The sequence below is a fragment of the Elgaria multicarinata genome, chromosome 3 (assembly GCF_023053635.1).
Source record: "Elgaria multicarinata webbii isolate HBS135686 ecotype San Diego chromosome 3, rElgMul1.1.pri, whole genome shotgun sequence".
NCBI classification, from domain to species: Eukaryota; Metazoa; Chordata; class Lepidosauria; order Squamata; family Anguidae; genus Elgaria; species Elgaria multicarinata.
Genome location: NC_086173.1, coordinates 105,779,337 through 105,794,342, shown reverse-complemented (window position 1 = coordinate 105,794,342; position 15,006 = coordinate 105,779,337). Strand labels below are relative to the sequence as shown.

Below are 15,006 nucleotides of genomic sequence, written 5' to 3'. Positions count from 1 at the left end.
GATACTGCTGTCTAATTGTGTATCTTTCATACCTATATTAGGTGATACCTGTTTACAGCCTTAACTAATCAGTTATTATGGAGGAAATATCACATCTATAAGTAAAGGGCAGAGATTTGAAAATCAAATGTCATAAATGATTGTGCTGAAATTTTTCTCCCTATGACTAGTTAGAGCTTTTCAGAACCACTTTGAGGATAATGGAGCTAACTGTCCTTTCAGGTGTCCTTCAATAAAAACTGAATATTTGAGCCCTGATTCATGTTTTACACTGTGATATAGTTAAGTCACCATGATGTGACTTTACTGTGTCAGTCTTGCGCGGTGAATGAATCTGTTTTGAATGTATCTTTATATGGTGCTAACTGTTGTCCAACACCCTGAAGCCAAGCATCAAAGATTAGAATTTGCTTTTTCAATATGAGAATTTATCAAACATTCACCACATGAAAACTAACATGGTATTTTATCAATAGCTAATGTGCTAATAAATACTAAAGGGAATTTTGAACACTGGAAGTTATGTAGTGATAAGAAAATGTTAGTGTTTTTAATAGCAAATCTAATAAATAATTTACTAAAGAGTTTCTAATCCTAAAATAAGTGATCATAAAACAGACTCTCAGCCAAACTGAATTAGGGAATGGAAAAAGACAGCCCAGTTATATAATGACCAGGTAGGTGAGTTTGAATATTTGCCCAGGCATCCTCATGTCATTATAAAAAAGGTTACCTTCTTCCATTCCCTAATCTAGTATGGCTGAGGGTCCATTTATGTCATCACTTATACTGGGATAACAACCCCCTAAACTTGCTTCAGCTCTGATTTGTTTATACCGAGTGTCAAGGTAAGCTGAATTTGGTTAAAATATGTGTTCAGTGATTTGTATTAAGATTTTGACATTATCTTTTGAATAAAAGGGGCTGTGAACTCCTTGCCCAACTTTCATGCATGACTAGGTAGTCCCATAACGATGTCAGACTACGTAAGTTTCCATACAAGCGCTTCGTTAAACTTGGCAGTCGCCATACAATCAATTACAAACACTCTGCCCTTTTTTATGCTTTCTCCCAGTTGAGGAGGATGTTGGGGATTTCCAGCAGTACAGATCTCTTTGGTGGAACGGTTTCTTTTCATCCCATCTATTTTCCTATGACGTTGTATCAATTAAAGCCTACTCAGCCGCTTCTGGAACACGTTCTTCAAGTCGGCCCTGCAGTTATTTACATGTGTAATCAAGCTTGTCTTCGGGGGGGTTGCCTTGATAGGCTAAAGTCTAGCTTTGGTTGTAAGATGCAATGAAAATATTATATAATAACTAAAGTTAAAAATGCAGGGTAGAGCAAGCCATGGAATACTGCAGTCAGAATGGATTGCCCACAGAATTTCATCAGTTGCAGGGAAAATGAAGCCCAGCATTTAATCTTTGGTCCCAGTAATTCTGTGCGCTCATGGAGTCAAATAACATCAAAATTGAGTTCAAGTTCTCTGGTACTGTGACATTATTTTCATACCACAGACAATCCCTTTCAAGTATTTGGTCTTCTCCAGTCTTGCTCCTACTTCTATTTGCTAGTTAAATCAACACAACCTTTCGTATTTTCAGAGGGCTGCCCGTTGCAGTGCTTTCACACAATTGCCACCCTCTTCTGCTCTATATCCTGTTGTTATAATTTGTTTGTGATGAAATGGGACTGCAATCCCTGTATCTTTGCAGTTTTGATTCCTAAAGACCCTGTTGTATTGACTGGAAATTCACTTTTATATAACATCTGTGTGTCTGATAATGAATTCAGCAACCATTGTTTGTTCAGAGTTGCCGTCCCCATTAAACCTTCAAAGAGCATCTTTTCTTAAACACTTGTGTTGCAAGAGGTTTGTCTAACATTTGTTCTTCCTGATTCCATTTTAGCTATGAGTAATGGAATTGCTTGCCTAATGAGTTCTTTTTGGTATTTTATTTCCTAAATCATTTTTGCAGTGTTGCAGTATTTCATAGCAGCAGGGTTACACACCTGAGTGGTGCCTTAGTAGGAATAAATAGCAGAACAAGATGAGTATATAATTTGGAGAACATTTCCTGTTCAGGAACATCAATTTGAAATAAACACTAAAACTGTAGAAATGAACAATAAATGTGTTCAGTATTTTACCCCTTCTGTGTTCAGGAGCATGTGTTCAAAAACAGGAGCCTAGCATTAAAATTTGAAGTCATTACTTAGGGATCTAAGTGAGTGCTCAATGTAAAGCACTCAACCTAAACTGCTTTAGTAACTTGAAATTATACAAGTTTTGAAAATCCATCCATTCACTTTAAATTGTTGAAATTATCAAGTACTTTGTCCTCGTCCTTATGGCTGACTTTTGCAGGCAGCTTGAAAATGTTGGCTGGTACAAAATATGGTATCCAAATTACTGACGTGGGACTGGTTAAGTCAGTGATTTGGCTACTGTACTGTCTACTGGTTCATTTCTAAGCACAACCTAAAGTGCTGGTAATTACCTATATGGCATGGGACCTGGGGACCTGAAAGACAACCTTCTCTGTTGTAGTACGCTGGTATGGAATGTTCTACCCGGGGATCTAAGTTTGATGCTTTTTTTATTTGCCCAGATCTCCTGATGATGATGATGATGATGATTCAGAATTTGATTATTCATACTGTTTTATTTTGCTTCAGTGCTGTTGGTTTTAATAATTTAATTCATTTTATTGTTATTGCTATACATTGTTATGTGAGCCGCTTTGCTAGACTTGTAGACCAAAAGGTAGACAATCAAACGTTGGTAGCATAATAAAATAAAATCATTTTTGTCATCTCAGATCCTGTCTTTTCAAAAAATGTTTGAGGCAAATTATGACAATGGAGGAAACCATTGCAAAAAGCATACAAATACCAGTGTGTTAGATATACAAATAAGGCACTTGGTTTTCTAACCCCCACCCTCCAAAAAAGACACACATACAAACAAGTGGAGAATAGTCAGGAAAGAACTTCCAGAAAAGAGCTTCCTCCACCTCACATTTCAAGAACTAGACAGATATATAGCCAACCTACACTTACTGCCCTACAAAGGAAATAATTGAGGCAGACTTTTTTTTAAAAAAAATGTTCCATATTTAGATTCATGAATAACAGTCCTTAAGTTTTTTTAAAAATGTGTTAATGTGTTTTTAGATCTCTGCATTGCTGCTGGCTTTTATCTTCATTTTTACTTTGGTTTTATTCAGTTTTAAACTTAAGTTTTTTATATTATGTTTTACTATGTTATTGTATTTTATAGTTTGAAGTTGTGAACCACCCAGAGTTTCAGCAAATGTAATAGAAATGAATATATAAATAAATGAAATAAATATTTGCAGATTCTTTACCAAAACTCTCCCCACGGCCTGAGTTCGATCCCAGCGGAAGCTGGTTTCAGGCAGCCGTCTCGGGTCGACTCAGCCTTCCATCCTCCCGAGGTCGGTAAAATGAGTACCCAGCTAACTGGGGGAAAGGTAACCATAAGGCACTTATTGGCAGAAAAGGGGGGAAATCCAGCATACAAATTGGTATAAGCAATCCAAATAAGTGCCCATGTTGTGCTGCTGATGAATGGCTACCATTAAGATATGGAAAGGAAAGTGAGATCCTCATCCATTGGATGAGGATGGGTGTCCGTCCACTGCTGTTGTACAAGGCACTTAGTGACCGTGAGTAGATTCCAAAGCACAGGTATGTAATTTAACAATATCTATAGACTTCAAACTTGTCTCTAGAACAAGACTGATGCATATAAATGCAAGCAGGATGCTGCTGCTGCATTACAAGCACTGAATTAAGCCCCTGTACTTTACCCCACACCTCTACCTTCTCATTGGGATATTGTGGAAGATTAAAACAGGCTGCTGCGATGTTGTCAATGGGTGAAACAGCGCCACTGCTGTGGTGGGAGGACTGCAGCAGGACAGGGGGTGGGGGGGGATGACCGGTTACGCACAGTAGCTTAATAAGATATGCACAGTAGCTTATTTTGTCTGATCATGTGGGGGATAGCAGTGGCTTATTTTCAAAATAACCTGTGAATAGCTTATTAACTCATCATGGCTGAAAGTGACGTCCAAACGCAGCTTTGTGTTGGAATATGGCATCATTTTTTCCCTACACGTTTATTCATTTTGGGTCCTATTTTCTAGTATATGGCCATTACATCTTCACCTTTTTGAATACTATTAGATTGCCAACTTTTTAACAAGCCTCTATAGCTGTGCCTTTAACAATAGCATATACACACATTATCAGATGATGATGTTCGTCTTTTTGAAAGATTTGCCTGATCTCTGCATATCAAGCGCCTGTCAAAAACATAAGAGCAGACAAGACATCTTTTTGGCAGTTGCAATGGGTTTCTAGTCAGATACTTTATTCCCCAGCACCAAAAGTCACAAAGAAAAAGCAATGTTGAATCTGTTAAAGCAAGCATGATTTAAATAAATAAATGTAGATAATCCTAGCCCCATGATTAGTAAACAAGAGGCACTATGCTTTAGACTGGTCTGTGTTGATAGTATGTTTTAGGAATGTTACAAATAATCAAGACTTAAATAAAAATCAAAGTGATTTGTTCTCTCTATTAAAATTGGCTTTATGTATATCCCATTCATTTTCCAAAACACAAAGCTGCTCGTCAAATGCCCCTCCCCCATTTTGGATCCCTATCAACTGTCACAGAATATTCTGGCTCCTCCTTCCTAAGGAATTCTAACATCATAAGTAAATGTACTCTTGAGTCTTTCTGATTTCCCTCCACTCTGATTGATCATTATACAGGTTTCCTAGGGGGCAAGACTAGATTGTGATATATGAAGAGCCATTAGTCTTTGGTGAAAGTTCAGAGTTAGATTGCAAAGAGAGGAAGACAGAGGGGACTGCTTATGGTATCTTGTCATGACATCCCTTTCTTCATTATAAATCTTTAAAAGTTCATATTTCAACAACAACAAAAACCCTGCTGTTTAACTGCTGCTGTTTATCCTCTAATAATTTTGACAGATAATCTGAATTATCTAAGTGGGAGGGGGGATGTGTTTGCCAGCAAATAAACATTCAGAAATGTTAGTGATGCAAGTGGAGGACCTGGCAAGTCTTCTGGGTCACTTTTGAGTGACTATTTCTTAGCAAAGTGGTGATATACTCATCATCCATCTCCTCAGGATTTTGCTTGTGAGTTCCTTGAGATTCTGCTGATGCCTGTTCTTGTTCAATATATATGAGGCAATTGGATGAGATTGTGCAGCAGTTTAAAGCAAGTATCCTCAGTACGTTCTAATGTTCTTGCTCTCATTTGTCCCTGCTCCTATGGTCTCTACTGTTACGGTGTTTGGCTGTGACAGAGGAGCAGATGTGGGCTGGCTGCTAAAAATTTGAATCCAAAAAGTCATTTTAGGCGGCAAGCAAGCATAGCTCTAATCTAAAGTGTTGTGTGTACATCTTGAGAAAGCACCCTAATGTGGATGTCTGTATCGTATTGGGTCAAAAATTAAAACAATTTTTCCATTTAATTTTTCTAATGGCCAAACTAGATAAAACACTATTCACATTGTTTGGCCTTGCAATGTTTTTTTTAAAAAACAACAACAATTAGTCAACATGAGTGCGTATGTGTGTAACTGGATTGACTTAAACTCTGCCCCAGCAGCAGTCCAGATCAGAATTAGGGTGCGTGAACCTGTTAATTGCAATGGGAGCTTTCCTCCAATCTTGAATAGTATGTTTAGGGGGTTCCCTTATTCATTTGGGATGGTAGCGGGGCCAAAGGGTTTAAAGCCTTCCCCCACTCATACGCACCATAGTCCCAGTCAGGTCATTCTACTTAGCCTGTTTTGTCTAAGAAACAACTTTTGTACATAATGTAGTGAATCAAAAGAGCTCCAAAATGATAGTCTGACCTCAAGATATCACATCTGTAAACAAATTACAGTGCAATCTTAGGCATGTCTACTTAGAAGTAAGCCCCACTTAGTTCAGTGAGACTTTCTCCCAGGTAAATGTGTCTAGAATTGCAGTCTTAGTTATTTTTGCTGTTGCATTTTACTTCATTTTACAAAAACTAGTGAAAGAGTAGAACAGATTCAAATTCAATATAGAAAACAGAACAAGAAGTTTTGCTGTCTTAAAATTCAGGCTTTTTTAGGTTTTAAACTCATTTTAAGTTGCTAATTTTAACGCCTCCTCCCAAGTAGTAGAAAATCCAGGAGACTTCTCGTAATGTTTAATTCACAAATATACAGTATTACCAGTCTTCTAATTTCTCTTACTTTCAGAAAGCCATTTGTAGTGAAATGATATAGGTTGGAGTAAACAAAGCATTGTAATGAGAATTTATTGTTTTTGCATTGTATTGATGCCCTAAATTTAGGTGTAAACACATTGTATGTTAATTTAATTATTTTATAGAAAGTTATCTGCTAATATAGGAACTGAATTGATAAAGATTTCTATTGTGGATAATAAAAAATACTTTAGTTTTCATCTTTGCGGATAAAAATCCCATTCTAGTATTTAATCCTGAACTACTTTCAAAAGTCAAAGAACATTTTAAACATTAGCATTTATCCATGTTTTATTTATTTATTTATTTAAAACATTTGTATCCCGCCCTATATCACTAGGATCTCAGGGTGGCGTACAGCTGTAATTCACTAGGTTGAAGTTCATAGCTTTACTGTAGTTCATGTTAATTGATAATTATCTTGTTACCCAACAAAATGTGCAAACTTAACATGCATTGTAAATATTTCTTTATTTTTCCCTAGATTAGCATATACAGTCAGTTTTATTGGGGTTAATTATTCAGTCAATTCTAGTCACAGCATGACATTTTGTCATGAAGAAACCTATAATTCCGTTCACTTCTTGCATTCACAGTTGCATATAAATCTCAAGGTAACGTTCTTGTTGGCTTTAAGGTTGGGGACTTAAAAACACATATTTAGCTAAGTCTTACTTTTTTGTTGTTCTTTTAAATCCAGTCTGGTTTCTAGTTATTAGCTCTTGAATTAGGGACAGGTTAATTTTTTATTGCCACTGTAATTGCTTCCCATATTTGCCCTCTGATCAGCCTAACACAGGAATTTCTCGGGCATGTTTCCTGATGTGTGAATTCAATTATCACTGAGTGGGTTGACAATTAGGTGGTTTTCCAAACAGAAAAATAAAAATCAAAGCAAACTGATACCCCTGTCCTATACACAGCTGTAACTGCAGCGATGCAAGGTGGCTTGTGTTCAGGTTTGGAAACATCTTTTGAATTTTTGACATATTTTTAGGTGCAATGTCCTCTGCAAGGGATGGAAAATATGTTTAAACTGTTATTAGCCATCAACTGCTTTTGTGTGTGTGTGTGTGTGTGTGTGTTTGTTTTATATTTAACTGTTTATTGAATGCCTGGGTGTTAGGTGTCTGTCTGCCCACACACCTGGGATACTTAAGAACATGAGAAGAGCCCTACTGGTTCAGACCAAGGGTCCCTCTAGTCCAGCATTCTGTTCACACAGTGGCCAACCAGCTGTTGACCACGGAACCACAAACAGGACACGGTGCAACAGCACCCTCCCACCCATGTTCTCCAGCAACTGAGCAACTTGTGCACACAGGCTTACTGCCTCTGATACTGGAGGTATCACAGAACTAGTAGCCATTAATAGCCCTCTCCTCCAGGAATGTATCCAATCCCCTTTTAAAGGCATTCAAATTGGTGGCTGTCAGTACATCTTGTTTAACTATATATTTACATCTCTGCTTGAATCAATAACCATGTTGGGTCAGACTAAAAGCTTAGCTAGTCCAGTATTTTGATCCCACAGTGGCCACAGGACATCAATACAATAGCACCCTCCCAATTGTGTTCCCCAGCATACTGCCTCTGATACTAGAGGTAATATATAGCAATAATGACTAGTTTTTTTGCAAATTCCTCCGTGAATTTGTCTAATTTCCTTCTAAAGGGAACTATGACTTAGCATGTCATGTGAACTATTCCTAAACATGATGGCTATATAACCGTGGTTTAAACATGCTCATTAACAATTTCCTGCAAAAGGGTTAGCAACCAAATTGTGGTTAGTGTGTTGTCTGAACAGGCCCAATGTCATTAACAAAAAAGCTTAAAAAAAACTACACCTAGTTATTTTTTTGTCCCAAAATTCCACAAGTGTTTGACCTGAAATATTTGAAGGGAAAATTAAAGCATGCTTAATGTGATTTAAATGTTATATTTGGAATTTTTTTATTAGAATACTTGTAAAAATCTAAATCTATTCATTTCTGCACCTGCGGTCCACTTTTTTACCAACTCCTACACTTTCTCTGACATATAGGATACCCTGGCTCAGTTCAGACAACACATTTCTCAATGGTGATTTTAGAACTCCACGGTGGAGTTTTTACACCAGTATTGAGAAATGTGTTGTCTATCAGGAAAACTCCATGCAACAGTGGAAGTTGGGTTTTTTGGGGGGAAAACACTCCACCCAGAATATCCATACTGTGCAGAGGAGAGTTTCTGCACAACCATTGTGTTGCATGTTGTGTGGCAGGTTCTGTGGAGTTTTCTGTTACGTTGTGTTGACTTTTCCCACTAACTACAGAGTTCTCTGGCAAAAGTGGCGAAAGGAGAGAGTGTTGCTCTGAGAGCTGCCGGGATTGTTTTTTTGCAGCAATGGCTGATGGATACCATTGGGAGGACTGGGGATGGAGAGAGGGCAGAGGAACTGTCAATCAAACATCATGATGGATTTTACTCAGCTCCACATTAGTGCACAGTCATCCAATGGTGGAGTTAGAACATGTTGTGTGGGGAGTAGCCCCTAAAAACTCAACCATTGAGTGGAGTTTTCACATTGTGTTGACTAACGTGTTGTCTGACCTGAGCCCCTGTGTGCTTATAGCCTCAATCTTGGTCTTTTCTATATGATAGTTTGGTCTGTTAGGAATAAGTGTGCCACTTCATGTGCTAGGCATGTGGGTGTACTAACCAAGTAATTTTTCTCCACTGTAACATTCACACACATGTATTTAAGAATAATCTTTGTAAAAGTATGTATGCTGCCTCATGTTCTCGGGGGTTGGGTGTACTATCCAAATCATTTTTCTCCTCTGGGTTTAATAATAATCTTTGTAAAAAATAAATAAATCTTCTTTGGTTTTGAAACCAGTGAGAGCTAATTTTTCCAAATTGAGCTTGGCAACCTTATGTTTAAGATAAGATTGCCAAATTTAGAAGCAGCTTTTCCCCGTCTGAAGAACGGCTTAGTGCAAGAATCCGCCATGTTCATACCACACTTCCAGCGGTGTCCCTTCGTGGCCGTACATTCCGTGTCCATGTGAAACTTGTGTGTCAAGGTGCATGTGTGGGTAGGGACATGTGGCATCATTACCTCAACACCTTCTGGTTTGGATGCCTCCCTTATTTTATGCTCTGTCTCAAAATCATCCTGAGCAGTTTGATCAAGGGGATGATAGTATGTTCCCGCCACTAAATTACATTTGGGGCCTGATACTGTCACAGCAATTCTGCCCGTTTTGAGGTTTCTTGTTTGTTTGATATTATGCTGGGTTTTTTTGTCCTTTGTCGTTTTTTCCTGGAGCTTGCTTAACTTCATAATAATGAAGAAGCAAGTGTTTTTGTTGTTTTGACATTATGAATAAAATAAAATAAAAACGTTTTTAAATTTTCCTTTACAGTTTTTGTTTGAACATACTAGAAGTCTGAAGAAACAAAAATAGTGGGGACCAGATGAGATCAAGGCAGTGACTGGCTTGCATTCCAGTACTTCCTGCTCCAAGGACTGTTGCCAGATTGCTGTGGAGATGAATGGAGAACAGCAGCATGAGACAGGTAATGTAATTCTTGGCTTCATAATTGCAACAAGTATCTTCTCAGTTGTAAACTTATTCTAGACAAATTAATTGGTTCACAAGAGTTTTGTATACTTGTGACACAACATGATTAATAATCTTAGGCATGTCTGCTCAGAAATAAGTCCCACTGAATTCAGTGAACTTACTCCCAGGAAGTGTGTATAGGATTCCTTGACCCAATAATAAACAATGGCTAAAATTGCTATAAATTAAAAGCAGAGGTGCATAATCTTTTCCACCCCAAGGGCTGCATCGGGTGTTTGGCAGGCTGCCATGGGCGCACATGCATGCACACACACGCACTGACCCACCACATACAAGTACAGACACTCCCTCCCCCAGTCAGCACACACCAACAGGCCCTTCCCTAGCTAGTCCTAGCAAGCGAAAGAGTTCCGTTATCTTTGATCTCTGCAGAGAAATTAGAAGTAAGGGAAGGGTTTCCCTTGCTGGTGCTAATGCTGGCAAGGGAAATCTCAAGCTAGAGTTAACAAGGCAAAGTCTGGGTGGGGTCAGCTTAGCTCTGCAGGATGTGCTGGAAGTGGCAGAGGGCCACATGCGGCCTGTGGGCCGCAGGTTGTACATGCCTGCTATAAAGTAATGCCCACATCCAGACACAGGGCAATTGAAAATGTTGCTGATGTTGCTCTTCAGTTCTGTATGCATGTGTGCTTCCATTACATATTGTTCACATGTGCCCACAGCTCTGAAAAAAATCCTTCATCAGTAGTTAATCTGAAAGCTTCCCATCTCATGCAAACTCTTCCCCGCCCCCTCTTCTACCTAATGTGACTATATGGCTACATTTGGATGCAGCAATAACTAGTGATTTATTCTTAACAGAATGAGCCTACCCTCTCCCTCACAAACTTAAGAACATAAGAAGTGCTATGCTGGTTCAGACCAAGGGTCCATCTAGTCCAGCACTCTGTTCACATAGCGGCCAAGGATGAACAGGCAGGACATGGTGCAACAGCACCCTTCCACTCATGTCCCCCAGAAACTGGTGCACACAGGCTTACTGGAGATAGCATACTCCCATGCTCCTCTGGAGTGGCTTCCACTTTAGTCTGAGCACAGCTTAGCTCCATGTCTGAAACTGGACAAACTGTGGTTAGTCTTAACTATGGTTAGTTGAAACAAGCCCAACTCAAATCATAGCCTATGAAGCTAGCTTGTTACAACTCTCCATAAGCACAGTTTAGGGTTCCGATATAACGTAATCTGTGGTGATTTGATACTGGAAACAAAACATTCAATATTCTTTTCGTGACTGTGCTAGAGGAGGTGGGGAGAGTGGGTGAGTCTGGTGCAACTAATAAACAATTTTTTATTATTATGTCTGAACCAGGCCAATGTGCTTCCTCCTCCTCCTCCTCTCTCTTCTTTCTGCCACATTTTTTCAACCACCATTTCTTTTAAAATGAAGATTTTTTTAAAGTTATGCACACTTCATACAGCTTGTTTAGATAGAACATAGGTAGTGTGCTAAACCCCTTTCACATAAGAGTTTGAAAGTTGTGATTTCTTTGCTTTTGGAACTTTGCTGATGATTATTGTGGTTTCAAATTATGTGGCTTAAAATACTCTCAATTATCCATGTTGAGCATGTGCGGCCTTTTTCTTTCGAGGAATAAAAATGCTGACAAAGTGAGTAGCACCACGGTATATTTAATGTGGGTGATGCAATCTGCCAAAAATAGAGACTTGGAAGTGTTAGAATCTTTCATTAATGTTGGAAGTTTGGCTTTCCTCCTACCCACTTCACTTCCCGTGAAAGAAGGGTTTGTCCTTAAAGGACTGAATAATACATCAAGTGCTGTGCGTGGCTCTTCTGTTTTTTAACTAGCCCCGCCCAGTATTAAAGCAGAGGTACTAGTTACAATAAGATGCAGCTTAATATCATTCTGCCTTTGAATTTGCAAACTTGACACTGACTTTCCTAATGTCCTTCTGTGATAGGTTGAATGTGTGCAATTGTATTTTAGTTACCTAACAAATGCAATTGTGGAGGCTTTGAGCTACACAAAGAAATTAAATGTTGACCTGTTTATATAATAAGAGAGCAATCCTATACTCATCTTATGCCAGGACTGGAGATTTGCTGCAGTTGCATTGGTGGAATGGCTGCTGCAGCCAATGGGAGGGAAAATCCACAAACACCAGGAAAAAGCAAAAATGCCTTAAACATGACAGACGCAGAGTTCCTGGAAACACCTACTGAGCCACCTAATCGTGGACTGTGCCAATGATGATCCTTAAATTAAAAAAAAATCCTTAAATAAATAAATAAAATGATATCGACATACTGCCCAATGAACTCATGAGGACGGGAACATACCCTAGCACATACCCTACATCAGTGGTCTTCAACTGGTCCACACCAACCTGCAGCATGGGGCCCACTTTCACAATTTTACGATTGCCCAACATGGCGGCAACAGCTATGCCACAACCCATCTCACGACCCACTTTTGGGTCGTGACCCACCAGTAGCAGACCACTGCCCTACATCACCACAGACACAACACAAAAGATGACGTTACATTGTCCCTACTCCAACGGCTACAATCTAGCACAACTAGCAAAAATCCCATTAATGTTATACCACAGATATATACTGGGGCAGGTTGAATCTTCATAGAATCATAGAATAGTAGAGTTGAAGGGGGCCTATAAGGCCATCGAGTCCAACCCCCTGCTCAATGCAGGAATCTACCTTAAAGTATCCCTGACAGATGGCTGTCCAGCTGCCTCTTGAAGGCCTCTAGTGTAGGAGAGCCCGCTACCTCCCCAGCCAATTGGTTCCATTGTCTTATTGCTCTAACAGTCAGGAAGTTTTTCCTGATGTCCAGCCGGAATCTGGCTTCCTGTAACTTGAGCCTATTATTCCGTGTCCTGCACTCTGGGAGGATCAAGAAGAGCTCCTGGCCCTCTTCTTATGCTACTCACAAACACTGATTTGTAAGGAAGGCGAATTCACACAACAGCACCCACATAGCTCCGTAGGGCATTTCCTTGCAGTTGACCCTGGGACAGTGAGACAAGACCCACCCGGGGAAGAAAACTCTTTGCCAAGCAGCCAAGGGAAGAGGCCAGGAAACGCAGCAAGGGCAGATTCAGCAGCATGATCCAGTGGATCACTGCATAGGTCATGGGGTTGGAAAGCCAGATATGGTTGTTTCAGCGCCACCGGAAGGAAAGGGTGAACATGGCACCTTTTGCCTGCCTAGTTTAAAAAAAAAAGTCATGTCAGAAGCAAAAGAGAGGCAGCTCTAGGTACTTGAACTCATGCTGCAAGTTCCTTAGAGCAGTTACCAGTAACCAAGAGTAGATGCATTGACCTAGTACGCACAGTGTAACAACCCATCATGGGTTAATTTACCTTCAAAGAGCTGTGGCACATGCCAGCTGCAATTACAAATATGCAACCCCCAGTCGGGGAGTTGTCCTATTGTGCTAAACAACCCTCACATAACACATAGCCAGGTCTGGAGCTGGTGTAAAGTTGAACTATTGATGGGACGTTTAGGATAAAGTGCAAGCATGGTTCTTTCTTGTGTCACCCATGACTTCACCCCGTTTCAGTTGTTTGACTGGTGTACTTTTGGCGGAATGACTTCATTGGCAGAGTGTTCATCCAGCATATTTTTCTTGTGTTCCACTGGCATAGCTGGCCTTCCATCAAATCCTACAGCTCCTCATAAGACCCTGCTGGATCAGACCAAGAGTCCATCTAGACCAGCACTCTGTTCACACAGTGGCCAACCAGCTGTCTACCAGGAACCCATAGCAGGACACGGTTGCAACAGCACCTTCCCACTCATGTTCCCCAGCATGAGGAACAGGCTTACTGGCTCTGATACTGGAGACAGCATTTAGCCATCAGGACTAGTAGCCATTGATAGCCTTCTCCTCCAGGAATTTATCAACCCCCCCTTTTAAATTCATCCAAATTGGTAGCCATCACTACATCTTGTGGTGGTAAACACCATAGTTTAACTATGTGCTGTGCGCTCAACTATGCACTCAGTTAGTATATCTTCAGTATAGGTCTGCACTACACAAGGTTTTTTTTTTTTTTAACAACAATGTATTTCATATTTTGGTTTTGAGTACCTTGAGCAACTAGTCCAAGACTGCTTCCTGGAGAACCAATATTAAGTAAAACCGTAGAATTTGGCCTTCTACTCGTTTCTCATTCAGTATTCACACCATTGCATTTTAAAATCTGTTTTAAGCCATGTAAGTTGGAGAAAGTTAGCGATTTCTAAATGAAAGTTAGGATTCTTAAATGTTGAACAGGAACTTGTCCTAGTTTCTGTCTAAATTGAAATAAATAAAATACCTGATGCTGAAAATGTTTCTATATCTGGTGTGTTTATAATTTTCTATTCAGAAATAACAATGCTCATAACCTATTTTAGCTGTATTAACTTGGGGGCTAAGGGTAATATGTAAGGATGATTTTTAAGCAGGATATTTTAAACTGTCTTTAGTAATGCAAATATGTAATTACTCTTTTGCCAATATTTGTTCTTTAGAAGTTTATTACTTGCCCTGAGTGGGATGTTCATAAAAAGCAATAAAAAGTCTAAAATACCATCCATCTGTCCCATATATCACTTCAGCACACCACAGACGTGTTGCGTAAAGTGTATGTCTGTGTTTCTATATTTGTATATATGTACAAAATATATATGACATAAATTAGTAATTTGTGAAAGCAAACTTATTACCTTAATTGAAATGGTGACTGGAACTTCTGCCAGCAATTGAATAGTCAATCGAAGCTCAGGTAAAACTGTACTTGGTATATTTTTGGAGTTAAGAACTTTACATATAGCTATGGAAAAAAAGAGCACACTGCCAGGCCTAGTGAACTGCATTTTTGTTTAAGGATTGATCCAGTAACACATCAAATCAAGAGTGGACTGCTTGTAGGCATAAGCCACAAATCAAAGGTGCCTGTGGAGGAGCTGCTTCCCTCTCTTCATATATCTACAAGTTGCTTAGTGACTGCCACCTAAAGCTTTGCTGTAATGTTCTTATTCTCTCCATGTTGTTGATTGCTGTTCTATGTTCTTGGCTGAGCTTTTGACC

General features: G+C 39.4%; 1 protein-coding gene across 2 annotated transcripts in view; it reads left to right on the top strand.

The window, feature by feature from the left end:
• SFMBT1 (Scm like with four mbt domains 1) overlaps window positions 1-15,006 on the top strand; it is a 91,257-nt gene that overhangs the window by 36,067 nt on the left and 40,184 nt on the right. For both annotated transcript variants that reach the window (XM_063121160.1, XM_063121159.1), the window contains exon 2: window positions 9,727-9,880. In XM_063121160.1, coding sequence (XP_062977230.1) covers window positions 9,853-9,880 — 28 coding nt within the window. In that variant the 5' untranslated portion in view covers window positions 9,727-9,852. The remainder of the gene's footprint in view (window positions 1-9,726; window positions 9,881-15,006) is intronic.